Raw genomic sequence first — 26,500 nt, 5'->3', positions numbered from 1 at the left:
AGAGACATCCTTCATTTTGCTAACTGTTAAAAATGTTTTTAAAAGCTAATTCAAGGGGCTAAGGAAAAGTATAAGTCAAAACTAAGGGAAAAAATTCCTTTGGAAACATCCTTATTCATCAATAATTAAACTTGAATCAAAGTTCACGTTAACCCAGGATTAGCTTAATCGGGCTTTGAACAACTGGACCCGGATGAATAACTAACTCCTACAAAACGTTTCAAGTTCTTCAAGTTGCTAATGCCAGAAATAGAGAAAACAATTTACTAGTTTTACTGTATACGGCAGTCAAACGAAGCTATTAATTATTAATTTTCACGAAAATTGAACAACTCTTGGGCATTGAAAATGCTCAAGACATCTTGTTAAGTGCCAATATCCCAGCAAAGATTGCGGGAAAATACCTCTGTGACCGAAATTTGAATATTGTTGACATAGACAGCATAGATACATGTATCCTAAGCGCTTTTCGATCATCAGTAAGCGTTGATTTAGTGTAAAGGTATTGCTTGGTATGCTTATACTAAAAATACTAGTTTTGTGAAGCTAATGTAAGGGTGCATTTTCGACTTTAATTTTAGAATACAGTTGTTATTTCCTTTCGGTAGTTTTGAAAGATATCAAGATTTTCCCGATTATTTCACATTTTCCTGTTGTTCAGAGATTATAGTTAACAGCTGTGCTGTGGACAGGTTTGCTACTTCCTTTAACATTGTCTCGGTCGTCCTCGAATATTGAAATCAAGGGAAAACACTCAAGGATTTTATCAGCCTGATTGGTTTCCCTTTCTATCTATTTTCTTAGAATAGTTGTGTTGTTCTCTCTGGTTAGTGTATTTTGGCAAAACCAGTTCTTATCTCTGGTTGGGACCATCTAGCCTTGGTTGAATTACGGTCGTAAACATGTTTACAGCACACTTTAAAGCAAGGCATGATTTGATACTCGTAGAATAGAGTAGAATTGTTGTAGAGTTGACGTAGGGAAGATCCTGTTCCTTAAAGAATAAAGAAGAGCTACAAAAATTCCTGGTGCCTCTCTGCTGTTCCAAGCAAGTGTTCTACACTAATTCTCAAATAATACTGTACTTAGCTTAGTCCACCTTTTAATTGACTGGCTGTAAAGCTGCTTCTGAGGGGTGAGGTAAGCATCTCTAAAGGAGCCCTGCAGATGAACCCTTAGGGGGTAGGCAAGGTCTCAATACATGCACATTGGCTGCCCTGTTGTTGAAAATGCATATTGTTCAAGATCTTGTAGTAGTCCAGAATCTTTGAGCATACTGGAATCATCATCTCTTTCTCTCTAGAATAAAAAAGAGAATATCTTATTACAAACCTTCAGAAAGATATTTGTTTTTTAGATGGAGTTTAAGTCGATCTATTTCACGTGACCTATTTTCTAATAATATACAGGCTTTGGTTATGAATAATGTTTTTTTGTTTTCAATCTTTATTAAGGAAATCAATTTCACTAATAACTGATTTACAAAAGAGTCCTCGAAAATGAAAAAAAAACAAAACAAAAAAAAAAAAAATAAATAAAAAAAAATAAAGACTAATATATGAATATATAAAAAATTAGACTAAAGACTATTTACATTTCTTAACACTCTTTTAAAACTAAGTAAGGATGGGCTTTGTCTGATTGAAAAGTCTAATTTATTCCAATCGTTTGGGGCAAAATTTGTCGAGGTCCAATGCCCCCAGTTCCTTCTAGATGCACTCTTACGGATATTATTTTTACATCTAGTATTAAAATCATGTTTATCCTTATTTAATTCAATATTATAACGATGAGAAAATAAGTTATTTAAACACTTATAGATAAATGTTGCCCCATGCTCGGCCCTACATCATGCGAGTGTTTTCCATTTCAGTTTATTTAAGGCCTCACTAGCAGATGATCCAATGGGCAAATCTAAAATTATTTTTGCAGCTTTATTGTGTAAAGATTGAAGTTGCAACATTAGAGTGGAATTACCCCTATCTCCCCATACGATATAACACTGATATAGGGTACAGGTAGATGAGAGAACATTCCATTTCCCTTGCATGATTTTTTATTATTATTATTTTAACTATTTCACACTTCTTGTTGCATCGAAATTATTTAGATCTGCTTGTTTTTATTCATTCTACAAAATGAGAGGCTGGTCTTAAGAGTCTATTTTAGAGTAAAATGGAGCAGGATCTGTTTAAAAGATTGCACTGTAGGCTGGCTTCTTAAGAACTGGAGGGAAGTCAATGAGAGAGAAGAAGGTAAGCCTGCAGACTGGATTCCAACAAAAGAAACACACAATTTTCACTTACCTACTGGTCCGTATAGGTTACCAATCAGTCCAATCCGTAGGAAGAGTGACTGCAATTTTAAAGCGTGTACTCGCTTATGCCCATTATACATGATACGCTGGTGTTCACCTGGTCGAGCTATAGGTCGGACAGTTCCGTACACAAATCCAAAACAGTTCTCCAATGCAGTACCCTTTCCGTGGATAGTTTCTGCGTATACTTCTAAAGTAAAAGGCCTCAGCATTGTGTGATTCCATTGTGTTATGAGATGATTGTGAGTATTGTAAATGTAATCGAGGACATGATTTGTAGCCATACTGAAAACGGGAACTGGACGTCCAAAACAGTAAATGAGGTCTCCATATCTACAGGGATATGCAAGTCGCTTCAGGAGCATACAAAGGCCCTCCATACCATCCACAACGCTCCTCTGAGAAAGTTGAAATGAGCGTGGAATCCTAAGAGCTTGAGTCAGTGTTGGAAGATCCCTATTCCTTACTCTAAATTCGGCCTTTAAATTCGACGTCGTTCATGTTATCCAAGTGAAAGCGATCGTACGAAAAATAAGCAAAATCCGGGTTTCGTGAAGAACACAACTCGTACAAGATTATAAAATCCTCATCAGTAATAAGATCAGCATCGTAGTATCTGACGAAACTCTTTAAAACTGGCCATGACAGAACACATACAAAAGTGTATCACGAATTGAGAATGGGGCTGCAGCAGCTTCGCCTCTTAATTTCCCTCCTTCAAACGAAAAAAATAACCTCTGGCACCCAGGTTAAATTTCATACGGATATTTTTACAAATATGAACACAGTTAGAATTCTCCCAAGCGACCAATTCCGAACCATGACCAAATGAAAGAGTGTTTGACTTAGCCGGACGAGTTGAAACGTGGTTAATAGTGACTTCGTGCCTTTCAAGTGTGATTCTCGTTTAGAGAGAGATTTAACGGCACATGCTCACATTTTTAAGCTATTATTATTTGTATTTTATATTTCCTTTCCATTGTTCCAGTTTATACATCTACGTGGTAAAGAAAAATGACTGATCATGGTTTTATAGTACAGAAGTGCGAGGGTCTCGCTTTTCCCTTGCGATGCCATTGTTTCGGCGTGTAATTATGTATAGCACGCTGATATTTTGATTCCCAGTAGAATATTTCCTTCTTAACGGTGTTCATGGGCATGGGAAGAAGACAATGACATGGAGAAAAAACAGCATGAATATTTATTTGCACTGCAATCCGATTGTTAATTTTAAGACAAGGTTGTCATGGAATAAAAAAGGACCTTTGTCTAAGGGCTTCAGATAAAATAACAAACACACCCCAGTCATTCACCTTGAATATTTGAATATTTATTCCCTCGTTAAAAGCCCCAACTAACCTCAATTCACTGCTGTCACCGGTACACCTGTTATCCAATCAGAATCAGGCATTTGATTTTCAATGCATGCATTTGCAATGACCACTAAGATAATGTATTTTTAGAAGCTTGGTTTCATTTTTTAACCGGGGGAGTTTAAAAAGTCAGTTTCTTTACAATTAAAAGAAACTGCACATCAGTATAAATGCTGACACAACTTCACTTCAGTTGCATTTTAACAGAAACATAAGATGCAAGGTTGGTTAGCTGGCTAGAGAGCACTAATTTTTGAAGCAAATGACAGTTGGGTTGAAACTCTAGCTGAACAAGCCACTAGCAATAAGCAAAGCAGGGTTCAATTGACGTTGGAAATGTTTAACATTTCGTTTAAGTTACATTGGTAACGCAAGATCCAAATAAAGAAGGGAAGTTTTTAAACTTTTTCTTCGTAAATGACCTTCTCTTTCAGTTTATGGATTTGGACTTTTGGTCCGGCAGTGTTGCAGTTGAATCGTAGAAACGTTTGGCGAACCTGCGCGTTTGTTTTAATTTAAATTCGTGTATTTGACTCCTAACAGTCGCGGAATGTATTTTCTAAGTCGGTCTTCGTTTGCTATTTTGAATTTACACCTTTTGCCCTTCATTATCGTTAAAGTAAATGTGTAATCATTGTATGAAAATAGACAAACGTTTTAATTTTCGACGTCATCAATAAGGCAGTTTACATAGAGAAGAATATTCATTAATGCAAATATCAGTTCAATTTAATGGAAATAATAAACTTTTAAGAAGATGAACAAACATAACACGCTTCTAAATGTTCTTTAAAGAAGAAAAACTTTCATTACAACAGAGATACAGTCAGCGTAACAATCCATCCTTCAATCAACTCCCCGCTGAAACATCGTGGTATGTAAGTCTGCATAAACCTAAACCACGCTACACATTTTCTGGCAGTTTCTCTTCGAACGCCCTAATTATACTTCCATGATGCTCATTTGGGATACAGTTTCGACGAACTCTTTGCTCTCTTACTGTGAAACCAGTGTGCACATGTGCAGCATCGTTTTCAAATTTAAGCTTTCATATAAATCCAGTAGGAAATTAGTCGGAAACCACGTAACTAAAAACTCCTTTGTAATTGAAATTTTCTTTGCGTAATGGAACGTTAAACCCAGGTTAACGAATCTTCATTCGCACTAAAGATTGTTATTTTCGATAAAACGGTATTTTAAGTGGCCTTTATGAATCTTCTTTTCGATAAAAAACCCGTTAATGTCTCTGCCAGAAATTGAAATGTTTCATTTCCTAGATAAACTGAATATACATTAATTTTATTGAGCGATATTTTCGCGCTAATGAAATTTATTTCCTGATAACGAAGGGCAAAAGGTGTTATTGGGATATCGCTTAAGGTTACGGCTGGGGGAATCTTCATAACCAGATGGCGCAAGGAAGTCTTTTACAGTTTTAATTTCAAGATGGCATACTTTCTTGAATCATGATCAGTTTCGCTTCGATTTCTCTCGCTCGTTGAGCTATTAACTTGACTAACACATTTTGCATGACTTGTCATTTCAATAATTTCAGGTTGCCTTTATTTTAAGATCGGCTTTTCTCTAAAAGAATAGATTTACATGGAGAATATTGTTTCTTTGATGCAAGAGCGATTTTATAAAAAATCTAATAGCCACAGTATAAATTGTAAGAGAGCTGAAATAGCAAGACGGACAAATATCAGAAATTTGAATCCTAAACTTCTCATTGACACAAAGTCGCGGATTCAAGCCTTCGGGGAACTTTGTAAGAAATGCCTATTGAGCCCTAGTGCAACCAACAGACTGGTTTGATGATAGCGGGAGGGACAAATTGAAAACTTAGCAAATACATGGCCATTTCAATTATTACGAAGTGTAACAATGGAAGTGCAACAGTGGAAATATATCAAGTGATCGTTTTTCAAAAGGATGACAATCCCGCATTCATAAATAAAATTTTTTAATGAGTTTTCCAACACACAATCAGAAGATGTTTTTCTTTCAAAGACAGCTTTGTTATAAGTTTACAAAACTAGAACAGTAATTTCAGTCAGCTAAACAAAAGTTAATTTTGCTGCTTTGGGGTCTCCTTTAGGCCAAGTATTAAAAATATCGTTTATTTTTCTAAAACTAAACTTGATGACATATTCATTTCCAAGATGATTTCAATATCTCTCACGGTAGAGAGACATATAGATTATTAAAAACACTTCAAAATGGCACATGATAAATAGAGTGGGCTCCCGCTTATACACTGCACTAATGCCATATGTTCGATCTTGCATTTCGATCCATAGTACTCATTTGAAACATTATTAATGACTACTGATTAATTTTCTGCTATTGAACAGGTTTATCACTGGTCCCTGGAAACTTGCAGTGCTATGTTTTTCCTTCAGTGTAAAGGAAGATAACAAGCCTAATTCGAAACTGCAATACGGCTCGTTTTAACAAAGAACGAACCTTTGCTCCACGACTCAGAAACATTGGTTTAACGTAAGCAAAGGTCTGTACAGGCACACGAAAAAAAGCCCTAGCCTCAAGACGATTAAGTTATCAAGGGGCATAGGGCTAGTTATAAAAGGGACGGTATCATATCCAAAACGACGACTACATTGAAATCAATCATGAACAACACATTATTTAACGGTAGCATTCCAAATCAGTACAATGATAACAAAACAAAGAACCTGTCGGGAAATCAATTCAATACCATTAAGAAACATATTCCATTTTCGAGTGACATCCGTCTCCCTCTTGTGTTTTTGGGTGTCCTCTCTTGTCTCATTATCACCGCCAATTTACTGGTCATTGTTTTGGTTTACAGAAACAAGCAATTGCGAACAACTACCAACTTATATCTAGCATGTCTGGCCTTGTCTGATCTACTGTCAGGACTGATTGCAATTCCTTTGATATTTGCCTGCAATCTCATGGCATTTGGAGGTAATATTGCTGCTTGCATTGCCATGGATCTTGCATCTCGGTTTATCACCTTGTGCACGATACTGCTTCTGGTGATTGTCACTTTTGCGCTTTATGTGATGATAATCCTTCCACTGCAGTACCGCAAGATCATTTCCAAGCAAACAACAGTGGCTTCACTGATCCTCATCTGGATTTTTTCATTGAGTATGTGACTTATTCAGCTGTTTTGGATCAGCCTAGACTCCACCCAAACGCTGAAACACGAGCGACGCATCGACGCTATTTACAGCTTCTGTTGTTTCGTATTTCTCGTGGTACTTCTTGTTATCCTCCTTGCAATCGCGTCCGTTCGCATTTTCCCAGTCCTTCGATCCCAGCTAAAGAAAATTCGTCGACAGCTCTCTCATATTACACGTGTAGGGCGTGTGAGCCAAAAACGGGGCCAAAAGCGAGCGGTGATCATTTTTGGCTCAATGATCCTTGCCTTTATTCTAGGTTGGTTTTCGTACTTTCTAAGTGGAATTTTCTTTGACGCGAATGTTGCGATCCATGTACCACCGATTGTTAATACGATTCTTCTCTTTTTGAGGTTTGGCACCTCTCTTATCAATCCTCTGTTGTACACGCTGTTTAAAGAGGATTTTAAAACTGTGGCCAAAAGAGAGCGGTGATCATTTTTGGTTCAATGATTCTTGCCTTTACCTTAAGTTGGTTTTCGTACTTTCTAAGTGGAATTTTCTATGACGACGAGAATGTTGCGATCCTTGTTCAGCCCGGATTGTTAATACGATTTTTCTCTTTATGAGGTTTGGCACCTCTCTTGTCAATCCCCTGTTGCACACGTTGTTTAAAGAGGATTTTAAAAGCGTTTTAAAATCTTACTTTTACAAAAATCCACCCAGTTGTTCGGACAGAATTCCTTTGAGTAGTATTGCTGTTTCGTAAGAAGGACTCGACATCTCTTCAACTGAGTTTTTCTTTCACTACAATAATTTAATCCTTAATATAACATAATATAAGATTGTTTTTTTCGTATAACCTTGTTAAAAACATGAAACGAATTTCAAAATTATAGCATTCAAATAAAGTTAGAATACATGAACGTATAAAAAATACCTCAATGACAACGCTTGAAACTTACCGTTGAGGTTGAACCCAGCCAATGCAACAACACTCTGAGGTGGTAAAGTATTTACTTTTTCTCATCGGATAAACCAAGTCTGTACAACGGCGACATTACAGAATAGAATATGACTGCTCTGTATTCCGTATACAGCCGGGTGTGACTTGTTTTATTCTTAACTTCTTTTTTTTTTTTTTTTTATAGAACTACTCAGAAAATTATAGAACAATCGGTAGATCGGATGTTCGCTGTAAATCGACAAATCGTACCCCTTTTACGGTGTTTCTATTAAGTCTGTACATTATGATGAGTGCTTTGATACTCAAATCACTCTAGTTATGGATATCTAACAAATAAACAAAATAAAATTCTTCTCTGTAAAATATACTTATTCAATCGGTCAGGAACTTAGCCTTGTGAGACCCGGATTTAACCTTGTCAGACTTTTTATAGCTTACGCGGAGGAAATACATGACCATTTTAATTATGAACTTTGTCGGATTTTCAACCCTTGGACCTACGCGACAAAACCGAAAGGCCGTATTGATTGCTGTCGATCCTTTGTAATTCGGAAGTAATTTCACAGTTGTTGGTTGCACAGGATAAGAGAAAAGACCATAAAACATTTCCCTTTGTGATTCATTTACTGTAGTGGTGAGCCATAGCCCAGTTTGGTAAATTGATTAATAAATTATACATAACTCATTGCGGCATTTTTGCCTATTGGTATGCTTTCGTTGATTGAAATTAACAGCTGTATAACAAGGTCATCATGGGTTAGAAAGACTCATGAAGACTAGGTTTATGAGAGTTATACAAAATTTATGAAGACGCACTCTTTAAATATACGATTTTGCGTTGAAAGACACATTTTATCCTCATACTTGATTCAACAACTTTAAACCGTGCCAGTTTTTTTTTCACCCAGTTCGTATCAAATATATATATATATGCTGTTACTAATAAGTGAAAGCACGAGTGGCAAAATAATCAGATAAAAAGACGAGAAGTTCAGGACGATGGATAAAGTCTGCAAATTATATCTCCATTCGATAATTTTTTAATCGCCTAAGTAATGAGAGTTCTCTCCCAAAAGGTTTGCCGAAGAGGAAAACCGCGAGAGATAAGCTGATGTTAACTATCAGATAAGCCGATTACTGACTATCTGTCGGGTGTTGTCTTTAGATACATTCACTAATTTATGTATTTAAGTATCAGTGAAAACCTTTTAACATACCTTCTGCGTTCGATGTTCCATTAACCACTTCCCCACGCCGTAGGGAACATTTCTTAAGGGCGGACAAAATGGATGACAAAACCGCACATTAAATTAAAGGTTTTAACGAGTTTCCAACACACAATCACAAGATGTTTGTTGTGTCAAATTGCAACCCAATGGCACGCTGGGATTCCATGCCCAAAGACAGCTTTGTTATAAGTTTAGAAAACTAGAACAGTAATTTCCGTCAGCTAAACAAAATTGTTTTTTGGTGCTTTGGGGTCCCCTTTGACCCAAATATGAAATATGTCGTTTATATTTTGTAAAAGCTAAACTTGATGACATGTTCATTCCCCGGGATGATTTCAATATCTCTCACGAAATTGAGAGACATTTAGATCATTACATGATAAATAGAATGCAAAATTAAAAATGGCAATTGATTAATTGTTTGTCTTTTTAAAAGGTTTGTCACTGGTTCCTGGAAACTTGCAGAAATATAATTTTCCTTTAGTGTAATGGAAGATAACAAGCCTAATTCGAAACTGCAATACGGCTCGTTTTAACAAAATACCAACCTTTGTTACACGACTCAGAAACATTGGTTTAACGTAAACAACTGTCTTTACGGGCACAGGAAAAAGCCCTAGCCTAAAGACGATTAAGTTATCAAGGAGCATAGGGGCTAGTTATAAAACGGACGCTATTATATCCAAAACGACGACTGGATAGAAGTCAATCATGAACAACACATTATTTAACGGTAGCATTCCAAATCAGTACAATGATAACAAAAGAATGAACCTTTCGGGAAATGAATCCAATACCGTAAACATATTCTATTTTCGAGTGACATCCATCTCTGTCTTGTGCTTTTGGGTGTCCTCGCCTGTCTTATCACTACCGCCAATTCACTGGTCATTGTTTTGGTTTACAGAAACAACCATTTGCAAATAACAACCAACTTATATCTAGCATGTCTGGCCTTGTCCGACCTACTGTCAGGACTGATTACAATTCCTTTGATATTTGCCTGCAATCTTATGCCATTTGCAGACAGCATTGCTGCTTGCATTGTCATGGATTTTGCATCTCGCTTAATCGCCTTCTCTACGATACTGCATCTGGTGATTGTCACTTTTGAGCGTTTTATGATGATAATTCACCCAATGCAGTACCGCGAAATCATTTCCAAGCAAACAACAGTAGCTTCACTGATCCTCATCTGGATTTTTTCACTGAGTATGTCACTTATTCAGCTGTTTTGGATCATCTAGACTCCACCCAAACAATGACACACGAGCGACGTATGAAAGCTATTTATATTTACAACTACTGTTGTTTCGTATTCCTCGAGGTACTTCCTGTTATCCTCCTTGCAATCGTCTACGTTCGCATTTTCCTAGTCCTCCGATCACAACTAAAGAAAATTCGTCGGCAGCTCTGTCATATTACACACGTAAGGCGTGTGAGGTAAAAACGCGGGCAAAAGCCAGCGGTGATCATTTTTGGCTCAATGATTCTTGGCTTTATCTTAGGTTGGTTTTCATACACTCTTGGTGGAATTTTTTTTATGACGAGAATGTTACGATCCATGTTCCACGCGGATTGTTAATACGATTCTTCTCTTAATGATGTATGGTACCGCTCTTATCAATCCTCTGTTGTACACGTTGTTGAAAGAGGATTTTAAAACCGTTTTAAAATCGTACTTTTTAAAACGTTCCACCGAGTTACTTGGTCAAAATTCCCTTGAGAAGTCTGGCCAGCTTCTTTATGTTTGCATGTAGCTGATTTGGTAGACCGCCAGTTAAGCAATACACAATTATATTAGTACAACTGCGTAAACTGAAGTGATATTCGCGTTTCATTATCAAAAATGTGCTTAACACGATTTTTTAAAACAAGTTCAGAGCCATACACTAAGATACTAATTTCTAAATATGGCAATCATTAGATGTCAAGTGGGGGGAATCTACGATGTCTCCCAAGTCCTTCACTGCTGTAACAGACATGATGGTTTTACTCAAAAAAGTCAGCTTCAAGTTTTTCATCCTTTGAAGCATTTGACGGGAGTTCCGGATAAAAAAAACTTACTGGGAAGTTGAACTTGAGCCAACATCGCAGTCATCGTATCGATTAAGACCCGCGGGATATCCTCTGATGCAGACTTCTCATATTAGTTGTCTCTCGCGAAATTAACCCGTCACGCACGTGTAAATGTTACAAATAATCGTTACACATGTGCTTTACGTACCATTCACTCGTTGCTGAATTATCTAACTTGTTTCCTTTACGTAAATCCGTAAACGTGTTGTATTGTTAATGTTTTGTGCATATATACACTAAGCAAGCATGCAACTATCACTTGTCAGAACAAATACTGGTTCCTGCGTAAGCACTAGCTTAGCCTTTTAATGACGCTTCAGAAAACTAGATGGACCGCTGTTATTTGAGGACATCTAAGAACAAAATCAATCCACGCAGAGTTTTACAGGTGTTGCTCTAGGTAAATCGTTTTTCATTCCGGTTTATGCCTGGTATCGGCGGCATAAGGGCCCATTCTTCGGGAGCGCACGCTTTGCAATCCGTCAGAAGGAGGTCCCGTCGGGATCTCCTCCGATGATGAAATCCGATGAATTCCGAGGCCTCCTTCGCCTTCACTGCCTAAATTCAAAATTTACGTAGTTTATAGGCCACAAATAGTGTCCAGAAGCCCTTTAAGGCGAAATTCGTCTGAACAAAAGAATAATCTCTTTTACTTTTCTCGATACAAAACATATAGTAAATGCAACTTTAACCTCCTTTCCACGGATGACGGATTTCAGCTTCAACGGCGTGACATCGCGTGGCAATCTCCCAAAAGGAGGTTCTCAAATCACAGGAAATGGAAAGACTAACAATTGTTCTGGTTGACTGATTTGAGCGCTGAGCCACGCGGACAAAGGCGGGAATTTCGTCCATGGCGAGCCGCACGCCTTTTGCCATCCAAATTTTTCCTCGATCGCTACAGGAGGCCTATTGTTTACGGGAGTGCTGTTGACAGTTTAAAACCACATTTTCGTGCAAGACGAGCCCCAGTGCGTTGTAAAAAGTTTACAGCAATCAACATTCACTCACTGCGTGCAGTCGAATATTTCCGGTTCAGTCAAAAACCTCCGGAGAATAATAAAGTTATCGTCGATGTGCAGCGAGTCTTAAACACGGCAAAGCAAAGGCGACACACCCGATTGCTCGTCCTTATCAGGCGACTCATCCGAGAGAAGAACGGCCGAGTTCAAAATCTCTCTGTGAAGAAATTTCTAATATTATTGTCAGAGTTAGTTCACGAAGCAAAGGCGACGCACCCGATTGCTTATTGTACTCAGGCGACACACCCGAGAGAACAACTGTGACCTAACTATGTCTTTTACCTCTACATAATAAAACCGTGAATATTTAGCCGGTTATTTTGGACACTTTTGTCGCACTCAGTGTGGTGAACATTGATTGCCAGTATCTATTTTCTATTTTGGTCTTACCGTCTGAAATACTAACACGAAACCGCAACAATAATATCATCATAAATATACCGTTCGTGTTGACTCTGATTCTAAGAGTTCCTACACACGTGGAAAATGGAAGCTGGTGATCAACGCCGTTACACTTTTTCCCAAATCACGAAATCGCGAGTCCTGATCAAATATATAACGTAAACATAAAAATCGCACTTACCTTTGCGACGAATGAAGGATGTCGATTGACTTTATTTATTATTCAGTTATTGGAAAATGATGCAGAAAATTAGCTTGCCGAAAAATAAACTAAAAATTTGCATTGTAGAGACGATGGGCGAACAAATCATTGATGTTATGGTTCGTCGATTTAGGACCATTTAGCGCGCCAATTAGATTGGCGGGAAATAGAAAACCTTTAGTAAAAATTGTCAATTTTCCGTTTCCGACGGTCGATGTATAGCCAGGCTTCTGGACAGATCGGAGGATTTTCGTTTCCAGTTAACTGTGCGTTTCCACAAAAGCCAAGCTTTCTAGTCACCGACTTCATTGCTTTGCGGCAAGCTCGATCTAGACATTACACGCGACTGAAAAAGATTCTTTACTATACTGTTGATAGATTGCTCCTTTTGAACTCCGGAATTTGATCATAGCAACCGTCACTCAACCTAATTAATTTTAACACCTCTACGCGGCTCCTCATGGTTGATTTCATTCTAGATTAATATCGGAAAGCTGCTTTCCCGTAATCAAATGAAAATTCTCCCAGTCACTCATACTTTTTTTCGTAATAGCATTTACAAGGTTCGCAAACGTCGAAAAAAATTACTTTAAAGGCAGTAAGTCTTTGTTTGTGGAGAAATTTTCAGATAAGTCTGTTCTAGTAAGGGATGTAAAAACAGCAGTGTTCATTCTTAGAGAGTTTGAAACGGCTACTACAACAAAATATTGTTCCAAATGTGTACCTACCATTCCTCACATGATTTGCAAAGGTTTCAATGCCACCTGGTTGTGCCCAAAGTGCCAGAAGGCTTTAGAGAAAGAGGAGGCATCGAAGCCCGTTTATTTCATAAGAACCCTTTTCAAAGAAAAATTTTATCACTTCAGTTTTCCTTTATAATTTAGATGCAGTAGCTCTGATTAGAGTATATTATTTAATTCTGTATAGATTAGAGAATGACATTTCCTTTTACAATGTAACAAATTCGCATCAATATTCGTCCTAAAATTGAAACAAGAAATAAGTAAAGAAAGAGAAGGAGCCGAACTCTTTCATTAAAAAAACAAAAACATCTCAGATACGGTAAAGAGCAATTTTTTTTTTTTGGCGAATATAGGTACAGATCAGTACAAGAGAAAATGATCTCGGCAAAATTGCTGAGAGTGCTTGTTTGTTAGCCGGATATTAGTCGAACAGTTGTCTTTATTTAGAAGTAACACAAGTAAGCGGAGACAATAGCAATTGGCGGAAAATCAGTATAAGGTACCTTTGATTGCTTAACAACGCGTCAAGGTCAAAATAAACACTTTACAAAATCTTGCACAACAATAAAAAGATCTTGTGTCTATAACACTTTCAAGCCGAAACAGTGCAGAGACCATGGATGTCCCTTATAGTCCTTATTACGAAGTACCCACCTCCTCCCCTCCGCCACACACACACAAATACGTATACAAACACAATCCACAACACATGGTTTATAAATTATTTTTTCAACAAGAGGCGGAAAGAATGTTAAATTAAATCTCTTCCTGTCCTTTCCCTTTTTTTAAAAAACTTGGTGAACAGAAAGTTTTTGCCATATATGAGCTTAACCTGGATTGCCCTTTGTATGATATTCAGTCTTTCCATTTCCTGTGATTTGAGAACCTCCTTTTGGGAGATTGCCACGCGATGTCACGCCGTTGAAGCTGAAATCCGTCATCCCTAAAAAGGAGGTTTAAGTCGCATTTAATATATATTTTTTTATCGAGAAAAGTAAAAGAGATTATTATTTTGTTCAGACGAATTTTTCGGTTAAAATATCGCTTTCAAGCGCTTCTGGGCACTATTGGTGGCCTATAAACTACGTAAATTTTGAATCTAGGCCGTAAACGCGAAGGCGGCCTCGGAAGTCATCGGATTTCATCATCGGAGGAGATCCCGACGGGACCTCCTTCTGACGGATTGCGAAGCGTATGCTCGAAGGGACATTCTTCGAGACTCGTGATTCCGGAATCTGCCAAATACACGGAATGCACGGTGTTCATGTTCTTTTAAGACCTATTCTGGTTTTTGAAATTAACAGAATAATATGCTGAAAACCGATAGCGGCATGAAAGGAATACAGCTCGCTCAAAATAAGGAAAATTGTGTTCCGTTTGGGAAGCTTTTCGTGTTAATGGGAAGACCTGGAATTGTATTCTTTTGGTAACTGATATTCTGTGTATTCTGTCGTAACTGAACCCGGATAAAAATAGCCAGAATTGTCCCAATAGTATGCACCCAAGTCAGTTTGAACAGAGAAAGCCAATTACTGGAAGGTTGCTACAAAAAGCTAATAAAAAAAATGTGTTGTGTTAATTACTTATAAATCTTACTAGCTTTAATATAACGCTTGTAAATATCAATGTGAGAGGAAAAACAGGAAATACTGTATTAAGTAGCTGGCACAACACAATCTTTATGACTCAAGTTATGTAGAATTCGCTCGATGTGGAGACCAGAGATGACGCAGTGGTGAGACCACTCTTCTTCCACCAATATGACCTGGGTTCAATTCATGGATTCGCATTCACATGTGGGTTGAGGTTGTTCAGGTTGATTCTACTCCTTGCTCCAACAAACCTAACCAGTATATTGATTTGTAGGTGCCGTCTGCCGAACATTTTGATGTGTAACTGGGTATGGCTTTGCTCTTCGTATGAGTCATGCAGTGAACATGGGTTTAGTTTTTAAGGAAGTGTATCAGAGAAAATAAAATAAATCAATCACTTTATTTAAGTGTTAATGTAGTTAGCGCAGAGCACTAATTAGGGACACTCTCCAGATCGAATTGAAATTTAGAAGTGTTGGTTTTTGAGGAGAGAGGAAAACCAGAGTACCGGAGAAAAACCTCTCGGAGCAAGGACGAGAACCAACAACAAACCAAGATATTTTGATTGCTTTTCGAAAATGGAGAAAGAGACGTATTTTTTCCGTTTGTCTTCAAGAAATGTTCTAGTTCAAGTTCAAGTTCAAGTTTGTTTATTTCACCCATCACAAAATAGGCAAAATAAGAGTAAAAAAGATATATATTACAGAGAAAGTGGTGAGGAAGCCTTAGGGCTTGTAGAATAAGGCTTCCTCATTACAGAGTTGCTACAATAATATATAATGTTTGAAGAATGTGAGACGGTTGATACAATTACGGTTGAAACTATTAGACGGGAAACGATCTATAAACATTTGAGAAAAAATAGCATGCAACGTCCGTCAAAAATAGAGATACAGATTTAGTGGTTGCTGTAGATACAGTAGAACCCCGCTTTATGACCACTTCGTTAATACGACCATTTTTTGTGCTCCGAACGAATTGAAAGTGCAGTCATTTCCTTTTGAGTTTTACAGCCTCGTTAATCCGACCACACCGTTATTTTGACCACATTTTCACGGCCCGAAGGTGGTCGTATTAACGGGGTTCCACTGTATATTGTTTCCTGAAGGCTAGATTTAAAGGAGGAACTTGAAGAGATACTGAGTATTGTAAAATTTTAGACCCTAAAAGCCGCACGTGCCTTTATTTCCTAACAAGAAGAACATTTTCCCAGGAAGGTGTTGAGTCTTATCGTTCACAGTTTATACCTTTTACGTGACAACGTTTTTTCAATCGAGTGTATACAGTCGATATGATAAATTGATGAAAACGTACAGACATGAATGATATAGGCAAGACTTGAAAACGGGTCGGAGAAATAACGTATTTGTCATAAAAATCTGGCTACGAAATAACGTCACATGAAAAATGAACAATTCATCACTTTTAAGGGACGTCGCAACAGGGGTATTAGGGAACTTAAGCACAGACGTTTTTCAGCCACAGACGGCAACCGGAAATTGAATTTTTCCCTTTTTGGAGGGTTTTCACGTTATCGCGTTTGTAACGACAAGCCACAGTCATCAAGAAGAGCTTTTCCTGTCCGTGGTAAGGAACCAAACCAGGCCAAAAAAGGAAACTTTCGACTTCCGGTTGCCGTCCGTGAATCACGAGCGTCTGTGCTTAAGCTCCCTATTATCAAGTAGGGAACTGAGCGCGTAGTCCGTCATCTGTTTTCAGTGAAACTACTGATTTAATGTTTATTTTAATTTATATCGATCAACTCTTTCACTTGGTGACTATTCTGGAAGAGATCTTGCTCATCCTGTATGGCCATCCTTTTGGTTTTTTATCAGCTGTTATTTCCCTTGAAAGTTAAGATTCAAACTAAACTAACGACCAAATAAGTCAATAAAATACCGGATGAACATTTAATAAAAAAACAATGTTTGTTATCCTGGACATTGAGCCAAGAACTGTTCTGTGGATCACGTTTTTACTAATCCTTCACCATCATCCTGGTTTTTTCCTAGAACGGAACTTGCAATCTGTCAACAAGCTACATTTCCACAAATATAGTTTCAGTGGGGACATTCTTAAACCGGATTCTACACATGTTGAAGAAGGTGGAGTCCTCTCAGTAATAATGACTCTTTGAACAGGAAACCGACCTTTATAAACTGACATTTCGTGTATGTGCCTATTTAACATTAGAGCCGAATTGATCTATTCAGTTGATCCAGGATCCTGAGGACAAGTGGACGAACTAAATGGATTCAAAACACATCTCTGCAGTAAGTAAAGCTAGACAGCTTAACTGTTAGATTTTAAAGAATCAAGACTGACAATTTGGGTTGGTTATATTGGGAGTTATGATTTTTTTGGTGTTTCGCAGGACCTATTAAGGGTTTGCCAGGTGAAAAAAATATTTGCTTTCACAGATTAAAGCAGGCACGTCTTAGACTAGGAAGTCTTCGTAAAAAGCTTTTTAAGAGCTTTCTTAAAAATTTAGGAGGTGCTTTCAATTAGCACAATTAGCTTTCAGCTAGCACAATTAGAGCATGAGAGGTCTATATTCGAAAGGGATTTATGTCAAGGCTTAACATGCATTTCTCTCAAGATATAACAGAAAGAAGAAAATTTAGAACCCTCCTAGGGTGTATCCTAACTTCTGATTCATGAAAGATACCTTATGACAAGCCGAACTGAAGAGTCTCCCAAGCTTGCTTTTTGTGTGGCAGTTATCAATCGATTCGCAAAGCTTAGCCAATCAGGGATTGTTTTGTAATAATTTATAAATATCATCAATGAAGATTTTATTTCCATCGAATTGTTCATTGCGATCATTGGAGAAACCGATAACTAACGAAGGATTTGTTTTTGTTCAAGCTGCGTCGCGATATTCCTCCTGTAAATTTGATTCATTAATTGACTTTTTTTTTCAAATTTCGCTTCGATTTACTAAAAATTGACATTTTCTCCTTTGGGAAGAAGAGGAACAACTAGATAACTTACGCACATAACTGCGATGTTCGTTCACTTATTCAAACAATACTTATACAATACTTAGGATACATCTTGGTGAATCTTGCCTTAGGCTTTTATATGGAAATTTTTTACAGGCTTTCCTCACTTTTTGCACTGGAAAGTTTTCTTTCTTCGAAATGTACCGGTGGAAACACGGTCTTGAGAGAGGTATCAGTATTCCTAGGGATATGTTTGTTTTTATAAGGATCGAAGGCAAAATCGCAAAAATTGCAAGAACAAAACTCAGATTCTGCAATTATTTCCCGTTTTAAAGTCCTGACTGCGCCAGCCAATGTGCATACTCTTAGATTGCCTACGTGATTAAAGTAAGTGCATGTACATAACTCAAGTGTTATCAGTTACGCTCAAATGAAGGAATTAAACTAGACTTTCCTCGTGAGAAAATGTTGTGATCAGTTGGTGATAGGTCTTTTGCCGCCACGGCTCCCACACTGTGGAATGCTTTACCTCTTGCGATACGGAAATCTAGATCACAGCAGCATTTTAATTAAATCCTTACTGAAAACTTCTCGTTTTAAATTAGCTTTTCATGTCTTAAACACCGAAAAGGCGTCTGTCAGCTGTCATTTACATGGAAATATTTGCCTTCTGAGTGAGCCAGTCACGATTTTTACCTTATTGGTTTTCAGGTGTATTTAAAAGAAGACAATATCCGTGACAATAATTTGTGTCACGTAGCTGTAAAGAATCTTCCAGAATCATTTTTCAGAATCAAACCGGAGACCGTTATAAAAAAAAAAAATTATGTACGTGCCTAGGTAACAACATTAGAGCCTAATTGACCTATTCAGTTGAGGTTGCTGAGGACCAGTGGATGAACTAAATGGATTGAAAACTCATCTCTATAGTTAGTAGAGCTGGCCATAGATTTTAAGGAATCAATGATTACAATTTGGTATATTGCAGGAACTATTATGGTTTTGAAAGTGAAAAATATCAGCTCTGACCTAAAAAAAGGAGAAAAATTAAGGCACGTCTTAAACTAGGATGTCGTCGTAAAAAAACCTGTTGAGCTTTTTAACTAGGAGGCGTTTTCTTTTCTGTTTCACAAAAATTAGAACATAAGAGGTCTTAATACGAATGGGATTTATCTCCTACAAATATATGTTTGGTAATCTCAAGGCTTAACATGCATTTCTTTCAAGATATAACAGAAAGAGGAAAATTTAGAACATTCCTAGGGTATATCCTAGGTTTTATTCATGAATGAGACAAGCATAACTGAAGAATCTCATATTAACTTTACTCGTCGCGTGGCAGTTATCGATTCGCAAAGCTAAGCCAATCAGGGATTGTTTTGTAAACGAAACTCTTATGAATTACAAGTTATAAATACCATGAATAAAGATTTTATTTCGTTCGAATTATTCATCATGATCATTGGCAAAACAACAACAACAACAACAACAACAACAAAAAAAACAAAACGATAACTAACGAAGAATTTGTTTAATTTGTTGAAACTGCGCCGCGATATTCTTCTGTAAATTTCATTCAGCAATTGACTTGTTTTCAAATTTCGCTTCAAATTACTGGAAATTGACATTTTGTTCTCGGGAAGGAGAGCAACAAAGCTTCAAAAAGTTTATGTTTGCTCAGTGGAGAAGATTGTGGTAATCTCCATACATTGATCACCTCGTTGCAAATCGGTATGAAAACTCATAGACAATCAAGTTTCTCTCCAAAAGCAAGACAGGTCTTATTACCAGTTGGTAAGTCAATTTTGACATTCTACGTGTAGGAGAAAGCGAAAAACACGTCCTGACATAGGAAGTCTTTGTGAATAGTTTTAACGTTTCTAAAAACTTGGGACGTCTGGCCTTAGTCTGAAAAATTATGAGCCTGATGTCTTTTTTGGAGACACGTCCTATAAAAAACGGGGTTTTGAAAATACAAGCGATCTCGTAAAATAATCATAGATCTTAGAAGGCTGTTATGGCTTATTATGGCTTGGAATCCTTCCTAAATTCTGACAATGGGTAGTGAAAGCTACATGTTTTTGGACTCATATCCCGCCCTACTTTTGTTCTGGATGAATTAACATAGTAATTACCAGCAGAGGAGGACCTAGTGTCATGTGAGTGAATTTTATTTGAAGGGTGGTAGAGATTTTTAAGGATCATGCATAAAGATCGAACCCGTTTGAATTAAGTAAAGCAAATTATTTGGCAAGATATTAGAAAAAAAAAAAAAAACAAAAACAAAAAAAAAAAACAAATTAAGAGTGTGATCTCTGTTAGAAAAGAAATGACATCAAGCGAAGAACGCGCTTCTGTAAGAGTAAGATTTCACGCAAATTTGATTTCCCAGCCTGTCCGCAGGCGATTATGCCGTATGACAAGTATGGGGCAACCAGAGATCGATAAATAGTTAGTAAAGTACTCAGAGGGATAAAATGTCTCAGTCTCGCAATAATACCAATAGTTCTGCTAATCTTAGAGGCAACAGAATCAAAGTGATATTTCCAAAAACGGGCTCTTATCAATCAATGTCCCCAAATATTTCATGTAATCCTGCATGTCGTTCCTGGTGAGCTACGCTATTGGTGTTGGGATCAAATAAATTGGTCTGCACTTGATAATTAATCTTTTTTTGGTACGGATGGAAAATAGCATAGTTTGATTTCTTGGTGTTTAATCTTAATTTATTAGCATGAAACCAATTACTGACCTTTATCAATTTCGTGTTAACAGCTGTCTCTCTAGGGATTTTAGTACGAGCCCCTTGATACGAGTTTTAATACAAGTACCTTAAAACGACTGCGTGGGAGGCTAGCAATAACCTGACCCTGGAATATCTTCATATTTTGTTTTTGACCTCCCTTAATTATCAGCGCCAGTTAATCGCAAACTGGTGAGAATCTCCCGGGAAGTTTGATTTTAGATAAGACATGAAGAAAGATTATCTCAGCAATAACTACCAGTTTTGAAGGTTAATTTAACTTCTTGCACTACGTCTGACCTTTCACAATTGTTTTCTGTGGCGGTAAGGAGGGTAGTATCAAGCTAGCTGTTGTTGTTTTAATTTTAATTCTTGTAACCCAAACAAATATCCCATTCATCGAGATCACTCTTTAAAGACAGTAACATTAAAACGCGGCTTTACAGTTTTAAAAGCAGCGAAAAACTCTGCCGCAATTCACTTACCACTAGACAGTGTCCTTGACGATGAAACCTGAACCTCTAACGGGACGGCGGGATCGGAGTTGACGTGACTTTTAGAGTTTTGCGGTTTGCGGGAAGCTGGGAAAAGCCTCAATCTTAAGGTCCCTATTGACTTGAAATTTTACACGCGCCGTTGTATTTTTCTATTCTCAGGCTGTGGTCGTGTTTTTGTTGACGGCCTGTTCGGAGGTCAGACCTAAACCTCAGACCTCGTATTACCTTAGCTCCGTCTTCAGAGAAGAGGGTTTGAATTGCACAAATGGAAATGTCCTTGGAGTACTTTGTTCAGATTCTTCTGGAGAGCGCCGATGTACATTAAAATGGGAAAGATACACCAATTACACTGGTAAGTACCCGCACATGACTGGTTAGCCCGACTAACTTGCCTGCTCGTTTGAGGACGGTGCCTCCTTAAAGAGATATTTTTGTACAGCTTATGATTATGAGGGAAAAGTAGATCTTACGAGGGTTATCGGGATTCAAAAAGGAAATTGTCAGCCAATCACAGAACGCAGTTAAGTAAAACCAAAACAACTGACTGCGCCTCTCAATTGATAACCGCTCTATTGAGCGCGTAATGTACAGTACCCCGTCCTGAGTTCATTTCACAAGGATAAACGATTCGGAGAATATAATTGTTCAACCTCCGTCTCCAAACGATTATGGTGTAATAGAAGCCTTGAAATATGTTTTTTTAATAACAATTAAATACTATTTCATTAAGGATTTCAGATAATGAATTTCAAAGGAAGGCGGTGTATTCAATTTACTGACCCACGCAGCGGAATTCAGTACGCACTGAAAGCAACAGAAGAAAATCAAGATTGGAAAGTTGTCTTTGAGGTGAGTCACGCTCATGAACAAAAACTCTGTTCCTTTCTACTTTACCGTTAAGTTCTAAAAATAAAAATCTGACGTTTTTAAATTCTTTTTAGCCTGGGTCCAGATTGATGGAGCCCTCCTAATTTAAGGGGTATCTTAAGGAATGTTTCTTAACAATAGTCTATAGTTATTCCAGAAAAAGACCATTATAAAGGAACAAGTTGAAAACATCTTAATTTAGGAGAGGAAGGCTTCGCGTATTAGGCCCATTGGCCCTGTGGCTTTTGGGCGAAAGTAACAGTCAACTGCGAGCCTTGGTTAAGCTAATTTCAATGTCACAGAGGGTAGTGTGAGCTCATCATTCAGTGTTCAACTTTTTCGGCTATTCAAAACAAATCACGCAAGATTTGCCTGATGTGGTTACTTTTGAAAAGTTTGGGGCATATTGGGTGTGACTTTGAGTCACCACTGACAGCTAATGTGAAATGCGGGAATCTGCACCACTTGGTTGCATCTGATTTCACAAAGTAAGCGTTCAGTTTTGGCTAATTCATGGATCAGTGATACAAACCTCTTCCAGACCCTATTGGGAACTTTTGCGCAAACGTTCTCGTAAAATATTAACACAAGGGACGGTGTTTCATCAAATTTCCAGACACCAAGAAGTGGGTTAATAAGCAGTTTTTCAACCAACTTTTAGGTGCTTAGAAGAAACAGTCTTTGGAGTGATATATCTTCTCAAAACATAAAATAATTCTTGGAGAAATTCAAAGTAAAAGCTCACCAATTTTATGATAATTAGATTGTATTTCAAACTTCCTTCACGGTAGTAATTTGCTTTTTTTTTCGTCATGAATTATTAATGACTTCGAGGGGATTAGATATTAACAGTTAAAATACGTATACCCTCACTTATCGAATTCACCGTAACATATCGCCCTTTACGGTGAATTTTTTATTCGTTTGATGGTAGACAAGTTAACACTTCGGTCACTAGAAGAGTACCTAGAAGAGAACTGATTTCTTTCTAACATTTCTTAGGTACGTTTATTATAATAACAATTCCACTTGCATTCACAGCAACACCAATGCAGAAGTACAAGTGGGCAGGCTTTTGTGTTCATCGAGAGGTTTGTTAGGGACGGCAACAAAGGGCGATTCGTATACCAACCCACTCTTGTTAACGTAACGATGTGTATTGGAGTAACCCGCGACTGCAATGAAAACGTATCTCTTATAGAGACAGATGATATTCGCTCAGAAATATCTTGTAGATTTATAAGGCAGAGACGTTAGTTATCCTAAGAATTGGTTCGTGAAGGCCCAGGGAAGCTATTGCGAACAGTTTATAATTATGGAACATTCTTAATGAGTCATATTATCCCGCATATTACAAAAATTATAATTTCGTAATCCCCTTAGTTGCTAATTTAGTTAAATTGTTAGTGAGAGGCCATGCCATTTCCGAGTTGCCTTTGGAATGGGCTCTTATGCTAGAAAAGGTTTATGCTAGCCTTGTAGATGACGGATCAAGGAGGATCTCTCTCAACCCCACAACTTGTTTTTTATGTTGCTGTTTCTTTTAAAATAAGTCAACTTTGATATGCCGTTCTTTTATTTTGTTATTTTTTTGGTCTATTTTAGATGATGACTCATCGCTTTCAATTAAGAAAACTTTTGCTGACCGATCGCTTTTGAAATATAAACAGTTAGAAACTTGTATCCATGAAAGGCTAACTAGATATTTGTTTGAGAGAAAAGTGATGTTATGTTTTGTTTGGTGAATAAATGATAGAGGTATTTTGTTTCAGTTAATGACACAGGAGTCGAACCTTTGACCACCCTATTACTAGTTCAGATGCTCTACGGCTGAGGTATAGCAGACTCTTGGCAGCTAGGCTAATAAACGACTGCAGATTAAGTAATATTTAAAAACGAGCGGGAGTCTTTTATCGGGTCAAAACCATGAGGGACGGCTGAGTGGTTTTAGACCCGATAAAACACGGGCTGTGAGTTTTTTGAACGGCTTCAAAAACATTCCTGGAAAAGCGTGTGTCAATAGAGTTGATAACAATTACGCTTTTGTGAACGTTGGAAATTAGCATACGAGAAAAACATGGCATACTAACCGGGGCCCAGTTGTTCAAAAGCCGACTAACGCTAATCATCCGTCCTTGATTAAAAGTAAAGAGGGATCTTTCAGTTTGCTAATTATGAAAAATGTTTTTGAAAGCTAATTTAAGGGGCTAGGGAAAAGTATAAGTCAAAACTATGGGACACAATTCTTTTGGAAGCATCCTTACTCATTAATAATTAAACTTGAATCAAAGTTCAAGTTAACCCAGGATTAGCTTAATCGGGCTTTGAACAACTGGGCCCGAATGAATAACTAACTCCTGCAAAACGTTTCAATGAAAAGCACGCAATCTTCAAGTTACTAATGAAATAGAGAAAACAATTTACTAGATTAACTGTATACTTCAGTCAAAGGGAGCTATTAATTATTAATTTTCACCAAAATTGAACAAGTGTAGGGCATTGAAAATGTTCAAGACATCTTCTTAAGTGCCAACATCCCAGGAAAGCTTACGGGAAAATACCTCTGTGACCGAAATTTGAATATTATTGACATAGACAGCATAGACACATGTATGCTAATCGGTTTCCGATCCAAAGCTTTGATTAAGTGTAAAGGTACTGCTTGGTATGCTTATACTAAAAATACTATTGTTGTGAAGCTAATGTAAGGGTGCATTTTCGACTTTAATTTTAGAATACAGTTGTTATTTCCTTCCGGTAGTTTTGATAGATACTTTCCAGATCTTTTGACATTCTCCTGTTGTTCAAAGATTAGAGTTAACAGTTGTGCTGTAGACAGGTTTGCCTATTTCCTTTAAGACTGGCTTGGACCTCCTCGAAGATTGAAATCAAGGCAAAACACTCAAGGATTTTATCAGCCTGATTGTCTCCCTTTCTATCTATTTTCTTAGAATAGTTGTGTTTTTCTGTCTGGTTGGTGTATTTTGGCAAAACCAGTTCCTATGTCTGGTTGGGACCATCTGGCTTTGGTTGAATTACGGTCGTAAACATGCTAACAGCACACTATATAGTAAGACGTGATTTGAGTGATACTCGTAGAATAGAGTAGAATTGTTGTAGAGTTGACGTAGGGAAGTTCCTGTTCCTTAAAGAATAAAGAAGAGCTACTAAGATTCCTGGTGCCTCTCTGCTGTTCCAAGCAAGTGTTGTACACTTATTCTCAAATAATACTGTACTTAGCTTAGTCCACCTTTTAATTGAGTGGTTGTAAAGCTGCTTCGAGGGGTGAGGTAAGCATCTCTAAAGGGGCCCTGCAGATGAACCCTTAGGGGGTAGGCAGGGTCTCCATATAATTATGCACATTGGCTGCCCTGTTGTTAAAAATGCATCTTGTTCAAGATCTTGTAGTAGTCCAGAATCTTTGAGCATACCGGCATCATGCCTCTTTCCCTTTAGAATAAAAAGAGAATATCTTATTACAAACCTACAGAAAGACATTTGTTGTTTAGATGGAGTTTAAGTCAATCTGTTTCACGTGACCTATTTTCTAATAATATACAGGCTTTGGTTATGAATAATGTTTTTGGTTTGGCATTATAAGGGGTCAAATTACCATGTGAAAGCATGACCTTTATAAATAATAGTAATCTTTATTGAGGAAATCAATTTCACTAATAAGTGATTTAAAAAAGGGTCCTCAAAAATTAAAAAAAGAACAAAAAAAGTAAAGCCTAATATATGAATATTTAAAAATTAAACGAAAGACTATTTACATTTCTTAACACTTTATTTAAACAAGCTAAAGGTTGGCTTTGTCTGATTGAAAGGTCTAATTTATTCCAATCCTTTGTGGCAAAATTTTTCGAGGTCCAAATTGCAATGCCCCCAGTTCCTACTAGATGCACTCTTACGGATATTATTTTTACATCTAGTATTATAATCACTTTATCCTTATTGAATTCACTGTTAAAACGATGAGAAAATAAGTTATTCAAACATTTATAGATAAAGGTTGCCCTATGCTCGGCCCTACATCTTGCGAGAGTTTTCCATTTCAGTTTATTCAAGGCCTCACTAGCAGATGATCCAATAGGCAAATCTAAAATTATTTTTGCCTCTTTATTGCGTAAAGATTGAATTTGCAACATTAGAGCGGAATTACCCCTGTCTCCCCATACGATATAACACTGATATAGGATACAGGTAGATGAGAGAACATTCCATTTCCCTTGCATGATTTTTTTTAAATTATTATTTACATATTTTACACTTCTTGTTGCATCGAAATTATTTAGATCTGCTTGTTTTTATTCAGTCTACAAAATAGTCTTAAGAGTCTATTTTAGAGTAAAATGGAGCAGGACTTGTTTACAAGATTGCACTGTAGGCTGGCGGTGAATATTATAATTTAAATT

At 37.3% G+C, this 26,500-nt stretch overlaps 1 protein-coding gene and 1 pseudogene across 2 annotated transcripts; one reads left to right on the top strand and one right to left on the bottom strand.

Annotated features, from left to right (window-relative positions):
- Nucleotides 1-1,194: 1,194 nt before the first annotated feature.
- LOC146463985 (uncharacterized) lies at nucleotides 1,195-14,382 on the bottom strand (annotated as a pseudogene).
- Nucleotides 14,383-17,080: 2,698 nt separating this feature from the next.
- On the top strand, nucleotides 17,081-23,978 carry LOC146463984 (uncharacterized). 2 transcript variants are annotated; one of them, XM_085083787.1, is made up of 5 exons: nucleotides 17,081-17,138; nucleotides 17,227-17,306; nucleotides 21,378-21,570; nucleotides 21,949-22,067; nucleotides 23,127-23,978. In XM_085083787.1, exons 2-5 carry the CDS (start codon nucleotides 17,283-17,285, stop codon nucleotides 23,340-23,342), a joined length of 552 nt encoding a protein of 183 aa, XP_084939913.1. In that variant the 5' UTR covers nucleotides 17,081-17,138; nucleotides 17,227-17,282; the 3' UTR covers nucleotides 23,343-23,978. The 2 variants fall into 2 exon arrangements, with proteins under 2 accessions (XP_084939913.1, XP_084939914.1); XM_085083788.1 differs by having other exon boundaries at nucleotides 17,103-17,306.
- Nucleotides 23,979-26,500: the final 2,522 nt, after the last annotated feature.

Source organism: Pavona decussata, unplaced genomic scaffold (genome assembly GCF_977016875.1).
Source record: "Pavona decussata unplaced genomic scaffold, jaPavDecu1.1 SCAFFOLD_170, whole genome shotgun sequence".
Classification (NCBI taxonomy): domain Eukaryota; kingdom Metazoa; phylum Cnidaria; class Anthozoa; order Scleractinia; family Agariciidae; genus Pavona; species Pavona decussata.
This window is presented reverse-complemented; position numbering and strand designations above follow the sequence as displayed.

Excerpts from the sequence above, each read along its gene's own strand:
- LOC146463984 (XM_085083787.1), top strand. The coding sequence starts at position 17,283 with ATGGATTCAAAACACATCTCTGCA. Across the intron at positions 21,571-21,948 it reads AAGATACACCAATTACACTG|GATTTCAGATAATGAATTTC; the intron begins GTAAGTACCCGC and ends TATTTCATTAAG. Across the intron at positions 22,068-23,126 it reads ATTGGAAAGTTGTCTTTGAG|CAACACCAATGCAGAAGTAC; the intron begins GTGAGTCACGCT and ends TTGCATTCACAG.